Source organism: Chiloscyllium plagiosum, chromosome 24, assembly GCF_004010195.1.
Source record: "Chiloscyllium plagiosum isolate BGI_BamShark_2017 chromosome 24, ASM401019v2, whole genome shotgun sequence".
NCBI lineage: Eukaryota > Metazoa > Chordata > Chondrichthyes > Orectolobiformes > Hemiscylliidae > Chiloscyllium > Chiloscyllium plagiosum.
The window spans coordinates 47,983,075-47,992,578 of NC_057733.1; the positions used below are offsets into that span (position 1 = coordinate 47,983,075).

General features: G+C 40.8%; 1 protein-coding gene and 1 long non-coding RNA gene across 7 annotated transcripts in view; one reads left to right on the forward strand and one right to left on the reverse strand.

The window, feature by feature from the left end:
• The window catches only part of LOC122562263, a 42,649-nt gene that overhangs the window by 19,555 nt on the left and 13,590 nt on the right, over window positions 1–9,504 (reverse strand). The window lies entirely within an intron of this gene.
• LOC122562262 (platelet endothelial cell adhesion molecule-like) overlaps window positions 3,605–9,504 on the forward strand; it is a 28,465-nt gene continuing 22,565 nt past the window's right edge. For 3 of the 5 annotated variants that reach the window (XM_043715032.1, XM_043715033.1, XM_043715034.1), the window contains exons 1-2: window positions 3,606–3,749; window positions 4,251–4,280. In XM_043715032.1, coding sequence (XP_043570967.1) covers window positions 3,710–3,749; window positions 4,251–4,280 — 70 coding nt within the window. In that variant the 5' untranslated portion in view covers window positions 3,606–3,709. Of the gene's footprint in view, window positions 3,750–4,024; window positions 4,064–4,250; window positions 4,281–9,504 lie in introns of those variants that run through there. The other 2 variants (XM_043715036.1, XM_043715035.1) reach the window with 2 other exon arrangements.

Genomic DNA, 9,504 nt, shown 5'->3' on the forward strand with positions numbered 1-9,504 from the left:
TTGCCTCCCTTTCTATCCTTCCTGTAGCATTTGTATCCTGGAACATTAAGTTGCCAGTCCTGCCCATCCCTGAGCCATGTCTCTGTAATTGCTATGACATCCCAGTGCCATGTTCCTAACCATGCCCTGAGTTCATCTGCCTTCCTTGTTAGGCCCCTTGCATTGAAATAAATGCAGTTTAATTTATTAGTCTTACCTTGTCCCTGCCTGCCCTGACTGTTTGACTCACTTCTGTTCTCAGCTGTACCAGTCTCAGATCGATCTCTTTCCTCACTATCTCTCTGGGTTCCCCCCCCCCCACCTTACTTGTTTAGATCTTCCCAAGCAGTTCTAGCAAATCTACCTGCCAGTATATTAGTCCCCTTCCAATTTAGGTGCAATCTGTCCTTCTTGTACAGGTCATCTCTACCCCAAAACAGATTCCAATGATCCAAAATTGTGAATCCTTCTCCCATACACCAGCTCCTCAGCCATGCATTCATCTGCTCTATCCTCCTATTCCTGCCCTCACTAGCTTGTAGCACTGGGAGTAATCCTTGAGGACCTCCTTTCAAATTTTCTGCCTAACTCTCTGTAATCTCCATTCAGAGGTGTTGCTGCAGTTTGCTTTTGAGACGAGAATTCATGAATATAGAAGATTATGACAAGTTTAGATTAGATTAGATTACATTACAGTGTGGAAACAGGCCCTTCGGCCCAACAAGTCCACACCGACCCGCCAAAGAGCAACCCACCCATACCCCTACATTTACCCCTTACCTAACAGTACGGGCAATTTAGCATGGCCAATTCACCTGACCTGCACATCTTTGGACTGTGGGAGGAAACCGGAGCACCTGGAGGAAACCCACACAGACATGGGGAGAACGTGCAAACTCCACACAGTCAGTTGCCTGAGTCAGGAATTGAACCCGGGTCTCTGGCGCTGTGAGGCAGCAGTGCTAACCACTGTGCCGCCGTGCCGCCCACTGATAAAGTTTAGATAAAGTAACCAACGAAAAGTTTATTATTACAAGGATTGTAGCGACATAGATGCATGGTTTTAAGTAAGAGATATAGGCGGGATGTGAGGAAGCAATTTGTTGTGTAGTGAGTAAACATAAAATTCACTGCCTAGGAAGCTAATGGAATGGGAGGATAATCAATGATTTCAAAATAAAATTGGATAGGCACTGGAAGATAATAAGTTACAGAACAACAGAGAAAAAAATGGCAGAATGGAATTAACTTAATTGTTCACCGAATCTCTACAGTGTGGAAACAGGCCATTTGGACCAACAAGTCCACACCGACCCTCTGAAGAGTATTGCACCCAAACCCATTCCCCTACCCTATTACTTTTCACATTTCCCCTGAATAATGCACCTATTCTTACACATCCCTGAAACCTGGCCAATTCACCTGACCTACACAGCTTTGGACTGTGGGAGGAAGCCAGAGCACCCAGAGGAAACCCACGCAAACACAAGGAGAATGTACAAACTCCACACAGACAGACGGCCGAGGCTGGAATCAAACGCAGGTCCCTGGCGCTGTGAGGCAGCAGTGCTAACCACCTGTTCTAGAGAATTGGAATGGATGCGATGGACCAATTGGCCTCCTTCTGTGCAAATGACTCTAAGGCTCTTGTTTAGAGCACTGGGAACACTGAGGTACAGCAACGGGCAAGGGACATGCTGTCTTCTTTCAGGACTACAATATGTTCTGTAAAGCCTGATAGTGATGGCAGCGTGTGTTGCTGCTGTTGCAGGAGCTGTAATATATTTGAGCTGGTCTCCTTGCATGGATAGAAGATTAGTTAATTAATAGAAGACAGAGGGTCAGGGTAAGGGGAGAATTTTCAGACTGACATCCTGAAACCAGTACAGTGCCACTTGGATCAGAGCTGGTGCTACAATTATGTACAATATGTAATCAGGACTTGGATGATGAAAGTAAGTGTACTATAGCCAAGAATACCAATGACACAAAAATATATGGGAAGGCAATTGATGAGGGATATAGAGAGGTTATGTGAGTAGGCAAAACCTAGACAAATTAAGGGAAGCAAAGTTATGTGGAAAAAGCAGGTAAGTGAAGTTGACGATAATCAGATCAGCCATAATATAATTGAATGGCAGAACGGTGGCTCAGTGGTTAGCGCTGCTGCCTCACAGTGCCAGAGACACGGGTTCAGTTCCTGCCTCAGGCCACTGTCTATGTGGAGTTTGCACATTCTCCCCGTGTCTGCGTGGGTTTCCTCTGGGTGCTCCGGTTTCCTCCCACAGTCCGCAAATGTGCAGGTTAGGTGAATAGGCCTTGCTAAATTGCCCATAGTGTTAGGTGAAGGGATAAATGTAGGGGAATGGATCTGGATGGGTTGTTCTTCGGAGGGTCGGTGTGGACTTGTTAGGCCGAAGGGCTTGTTTCCACACTGTAAGTAATCTAATAAAAGTCAATGTGTCAAATGGCCTCCTGCTGCTTCTGTACCTCACGGAGTTAAGTTGCAGATCTAGATCACTCTTGCCTAGCTAGGATACTCAGGCCTGAAGTTGAACTTTTTCAAACCAGTTTGATGTTGCCATCCATGGCCATTTCAAATATTGTTCAATGGTAAACAGCAGTCTTGCACTTCAGTGGGCAGGCCGCGGTTAAAAACCTGCCCTCTCTGTGTGTTTGCGCTAATGCAGTTGCTTTATCTGAAGCTTGGCAGATCTTTGCTGAGCTGTGTTCAGTTCCTCTCCAGCAAACCGGATTGTGATACAGTCCCTACCTGCTCCAGGTGTGTGCTGTAACACGTTGATTAAAAAAATGTAGAAACCATATTAAACTAAATTACAATTACAAATACAGGTTGCTGTGCAGTTCTGACTGAGAGCTGTGTGGCCCATTTACTTTCAGTTTTTTTGAACAGTCAAAGTTTCCTATCTTGCTGATTCCCAGGTCTGATTTCCATCCTGAAAAACAGCAGAACAGTAAGAATGTTTTACATTAAAACTCTGTGGAATAAACATCTTCCTCCCTCCAGCTCTCAGAGGCCTCTGACCCCCTCCATTACCTATTCTCCTGCTGTCAGAGATCCCTTAACACCCCATTCCCCTCTACTCCCAGAGGATCCCCTCTCTCCAACCTCTGCTCTCAGAGACTTGGGCTGATTGCAATTTTCCATCACTCAAGTGGGGTCATATCGAGAAACGGTTTGGGAAAAACTGATACATCACAAATACCTGCAAAGAAAACCAGCCTATTCCGGTTAATCCTGTCTCCTATCTTTCTAATCTAACCAAAAAATTTCTTTTCTTGCAGAATACAAAATTTAGCCTCACTTGAGGACAATCATTAAAATCTGCTTCTTTGACCAAACATAAGTATATGAATCAGAAGGGTTTAAGAGGGAATATGGGCCAAGTGCGAGCAAATGGGACGAGATTAAGTTAGGATATCTGCATGAGTTGGACTGAAGGATCTGTTACTGTGCTGTATAACTCTATGACTCTATTTGATCTAATGCATGGTTGGTATCAATTTGGCTTGACTACTGTGCAATACTTCACGATGTTGTACTACCGCTGTTGATTCCACTTTCAATGAGGAAGGAAATTTTGACGTAATGGCAAGAACACCCTAATCTAAACTAGCTGTAATTTATACACATATGCTTATCTGCAGCTAAGTAATATTACTGAGAAAACAACTTTCTTTCAGATCAACCCTGTTCAGCAAAACAAATATGTTGAAAGCAAACTTTTTCCTTTGGATTATTCTGCTATGTAAGTATATATCTTTAATCAATTTTCATGAACCACAACCTATGAGGTGTACATTAGAATCAGGGACAGAATATGTGATATCAGTGTGTTTAGATTGTATGCAGGATTACAGAATTTGGGGTGACATTTTTCTAAAGGGAGTTCTCCCTTTAAGCAAGCTCGCAGGATCTTGCTTGGGCCACAAACCTTGTGGTGAAAACAGGATGTAATTGGGAGGGGAACACGGAGTGCAAGTAAAGGATATACATTGCTCCTAAATATCTGACATATGTTTTAAGTTGTGACAGTACAATCAGTATTCCACAAAGAACATGGTAAAGCTAAACTGAATATCACAGTAAATGTGAGAGTTTAACACTAATTTGGGAAGTTTGTATTAATTATGAGTTTAACACAAAGAAATTTTAAAATTAGAATATATATCTTCAGGATAATCATGAAAGTTTACATTTAGATTTGAAGCTCCTGTGCCTAAATTTTACTGTATTTTCATTGTTTCAGTTCACGTTATTAAGACAATGGGGGCTTCAGGTAAGAACATGTTTAACATTAATCCTTCAATTCTCTGAACTCTCACTGTAAAGTTGTACTGGAGAATAATGGAAAGAGTGTGCAAGAAAGTTTATGCTGTAGAAAGCACATGCTCTCTGTAAATTGGAAAAAGGGAATATACATTGTTCCCATGTATTCTGTATGTGCTTTAATAATAATAAAAGAAGAAATGCACAGGATGTTTGACAAAGCTTCACAGAAAAGCACAGTGTATCTTTGGGAATTAATCTGGGAAGTAAAATTACAAAACTTGCAAATGACCCAAAATTGAGAGAGATAGTTGGCATAGTAGAGGTCTGTGACAAAATATTGGAAAACATTAACAAAAGTGCAGGATCTGCACTACAATTCCAACTTCTTGAACAGCTCTATTTGGTGGCCATGGTGGTCAGCTGCCAAGGCCTTAAATCCTGGAACTCACTTTCCAATCTTTTTTCCTTCTCAACCATATTTTCCCTCTTTAAGACACTTGTTAAAACCTACCTCTTTAGCCTAATTTCTGGTCATCTGCTGTAATTTGTCTCAAGTGCCATAATTTATTTAATAATGCCCCTGTGAAACACTTTGTGAAATGTTACTATGTTAAAGAGGCTATGTAAATATGAGCAGTTGTTGCTCTGTCATTGGCAAAGGAACTTCAATGTGAGGCAATATATTTCAGTTGGAAGAATAAGGAGTCCATACTATCCCTGAAAACGGAGTATCTAAAGAAACAGAAGGATTTGAGTGAAGACCTTTATACAGACCAATAAAAATAGTGATACAGGTTAGTTAAGTAATAAAAAAGAAAACAAAACTCAAAAAGCAATTTGTTTTTTTAAGTTTGAAGTCATTTCGATAAATTACATTGAAAAGGAGAGTTGTTATGTTAACCTTGCTTAGACATCTGTATTGACCAGCTAAGGAAGGGTTAAATAAATCCTCTGTTTTCACTCTTAATTGCAAAAGGGTTATGAGTTTGAAAAGATATATTTGTCAATTTATCATTTCCCTATCTGTTTATTTGTGGTTTAAACAGAACTAGACAGATAGGTTGAGCTTAACAAAGTAAGGGGTTATACTTTTAGGCTAAAACTCATCCTAGTAAAAATACTAAAAATGTAAAAATATGTTCTGACTTCCAAATTGCCATGCAAACCCAAAAATATTTAACCCAAACACATGAAATAAAACCTAATTACAAAGCCAAGAGGATAACTTCGGTGAACTTAAAGTTCAGTTGCAAAACTAATTTCTATAGGTATGTGAGGAATAAAAGAATGATTAGGGTAGGAATAGGGCCAATCAAAGACAGAAGTGGGAAGTTGAGTATGGACCCTGTAGAGATCGGAGAGGTGCTAAATGAACATTTCTCATTAGTGTTCACTCAGGAAAAGGAGAATATTGTGGAGAAGAAGAATGAGGTACGAGATATTAGACTAGAAAGGATCGAGGTTATCAATTCTAGAAGGAATGAAAGTAGACAAGTCCCCTGGGCCAGATGGGATTTATCCGAGGATTCTCTGGGAAGCTAGGGAGGAGATAGCAGAGCCATTGGCTTTGATATTTGAGTCGTCAATGTCTACAGGTTTAGTACCTGAGGACTGGAGGATTGCAAATGTGCCATTGTTCAAGAAGGGCAGCAGAGATGACCCAGGTAATTATAGACCAGTGAGCCTTACTTCTGTTGTAGGAAAGGTTTTGGAAAGGATTATAAGAGATAAGATTTATAATCATCTAGCAAGCAACAATTTGATTTCAGATAGTCAACATGGTTTCATCAAGGGCAGGTCATGTCTCACAAACCTCATTGAGTTTTTTGAGAAGGTGACCAAGCATGTAGATGAGGGTAGGGCAGTTGACGTGGTATACATGGACTTCAGTAAAGCCTTTGATAAGGTTCCACATGGTAGGCTGATGGAGAAAATGCAGAGGCATGGAATTGATGGTGAGTTAGCAGTTTGGATTAGAAACTGGCTTTCTGCAAGAAGGCAGCGCGTGGTGGTTGATGGAAAATATTCAGTTTGGAGTCCAGTTACTAGTGGTGTGCCACAAGGATCTGTTTTGGGACCACTGCTGTTTGTCATTTTTATAAATGACTTAGACGCAGGCATAGGTGGATGTATTAGTAAATTTGCAGACGACACTAAAGTCAGTGGAGTAGTGAACAGTTGAAAGAATGTTACAGGTTGCAGGAGAACTTGGATAAACTGCAGAATTGGGCTGAGAGGTGGCAAATGGAGTTCAATGCAGCTAAATGTGAGGTGATGCACTTTGGGAAGAATAACAGAAAGGCAGAGTACTGGGTCAATGGAAAGATTCTTGGTAATGTGGATGTGCAGAGGAATCTTGGAGTCCATGTGCATAGATTCCTGAAAGTTGCCACCCAGGTGGGTAGTGCTGTGAAGAAGGCATACGGTGTGTTAGGTTTCATTGGTAGAGGGACTAAGTTCCGGAACCGCAATATCATGCTGCAACTATACAAAACGCTGATGCGGCCACACTTGGGATATTGTGTACAGTTCTGGTCACCCCGTTACAGGAAGGATTGGAAAGGGTGCAGAGGAGATTTACCAGGATGTTGCCTGGTCTGGATGGAAGGTCTTATGAGGAAAGGCTGAGAGAGCTGGGTCTGTTCTCATTGAAAAGAAGAAGGCTGAGGGGGGATTTGATAGAGACATACAAGATGATCAGAGGATTAGATAGGGTAGACAGTGAAAGTCTTTTTCCTAGGGTGATGATGTCAGCTTGTATGAGAGGGCATAACTAGAAATTGAGGGATGATAGATTTAAGACAGATGTCAGAGGCAAGTTCTTTACGCAGGGAGTGGTAAGGGCATGGAATGCCCTGCCTGCTAATGTAGTCAACTCAGCCACATTAGGGAGATGTAAACAATCCTTAGATAAGCACATGGATGATTTTGGGATAGTGTAGGGGGATGGGCTGAGAATAGTTCACAGGTTGGCACAACATTGAGTGCCGAAGGGCCTGTTCTGCGCTGTATTGTTCTATGTTCTATGTTCTAAGTGAATGTTCCCTAGATATAGTGACTGGTTGTAGCTATCCAAAGGTTTTGATCTTCACCTGCAGATTAAGTTCACAGCCAATAACATCTTTTCAAAAATCTGTTTTGGGCATTGAAATCCACATTTAATAGTTCTCTGTCTGCTTGCAGAATGTAGAAATAATCAAATTCAGCAGATAGTGTGCCATCCTCAATGGCTTCCTCTTGAAGTTGCTGGTGCTCTTCAGCAAAACACTGTCCTCAGTGACCACAAACCAAGTTTGACTGGTCACATGGTTTCTATCCAATTCTGATCAGGAGCTTCAGAATCAGTAGTTTATTGCGAATGGAGCTTTGCTGAGCTTATATCTAAACAACTTGTTTTAGCCATGACTTCCTCGCCCCAAGTGATTCAACTTTAATATACTGTTTCCAACTGTTTGCTCATCACAAGAATGTTCAGATAAATAGGATAAAGCTCTATAAAGCTTTCTCTATAAAGCTTTCTCTATAAAGCTTTCTCTATAAAGTGTGCTGCAGACAAAGTAACTGGTGATATAATTAGTTTCAGTCACCTAAATGAAAATTAGCTCCTTGGTTTGACTAAAATGGGCATTTTGGTGTAGCCGTGAAAATCTTTTATCAAGACTTTAATGTGGTTTATAGCCTTACTAGAGGTTAGTTGTTCCAGTTTCATTCTCGGCAAAAATATCTTTGTAAAACTTCGTGAAGATCACACAGATGTCATGAAATGGAGAAAATGCACTTGGCCATCTGAGACGTCCAACTGAAGAATCAAGAGTAACAAAAAAACAAGACTGATCTTCCAAGTTCAATAAGAACACGTTCAGGGAGAGTCATGAAGCCCCCTAACAAATTACATCTGCAAAGTTGAAGAATGACTGAGAGATAAGGTGGAATGGATTTTGTTCATGTATTTTCCTCATGCAAAGTTGCCAATCTCTTCACAGAATTTGTAAATGACATAGGTTCAATTCATATAAAGATTGTAGGTATGTTTACGCATCTGATAGATTTGATACAGGAGTTAAATACTTGTAGTCACAAAAAAATATAGTTACACATCTTTACTGGAACCTGAATTGACTGTGACTATTGGTCACATGGTCTACATCCTGGTTACTGGTCTAGTAATGTATTCACTCTTTAAGCTAATATTAAAACATCAATTTTTTTCCAAAGGTAAAATCACATGCATTAAGAATAAAAAGACATGTTCATTAGAGTAGCTGCAAATTATTTATGTAGAAATAAGAACTGAAGAATTTACAAGTTTGCGAGTCTGTATTACACAGACAATTGTCTATTGACAATTCCCCCAGATCTCATGGTTGCATAACCTTCCTGAGATCTAGACTTTTCACTTGGGTGTTCTTGTCTTAGAAGTGTGTTGAAATCTTGTGCAAAGAGTTTCAGGTAGAAGCCCTTGCTTCACTTTAAAAATTACGTCTCTTGAAGTACCTATTTCATCTCTGAATGGCTAACAGTATCTGAAAGTGTCTGTTATCTCAAGTATTGTGACAAGCCATCCTTCTAATATTTTCTAATCAACCTGTTCATGAGGCACCCCTAGAAGAGCTGCAACTGGATCCAGGCCTTATATACATGCTCACACTCGGTGTTGTCACCAACATGGTGTATTTGTTTGCTTGCATCCTATTGTACCCTGGGATTGCAGCTCTGGAACCGTGTTTTTTGCATAGACATTTCTTTCAAGAACTTGGAACATAGAACAACTTTGCAATAGGTGCAGCAGACACATTTTCCGCAAACTTGCTTACTGTTTATATTCTGGCTATCATGTCAATACCAGTAGCTGCACATAATGCTTGCAGATGTTACAGGCCACCTGCAATGGTTTCATACATCCTGCCATCTTGCAGCAGTGTGTTAATGTTGCAACTTTTCTCTTCTCCAACAATCTTTTTTTAGAAGCTTTGGTGGTGAAATCCTATTATCTCCTCAGACAGCTCAGCCTCTGCAAAACCACAATCCCAACCCTTATCACTGTTACATTACTGATAAACTGATCAGTTGACTCTCAGAACTGTTGCCTGTAAGTCATTACCTCCAAATGATAGAACATAGAACATAGAAGAATACAGTGCAGTACAGGCCCTTCGGCCCTCGATGTTGCGCCGATCCAAGCCCACCTAACCTACATTAGCCCACTATCCTCCATATGCCTATCCAATGCC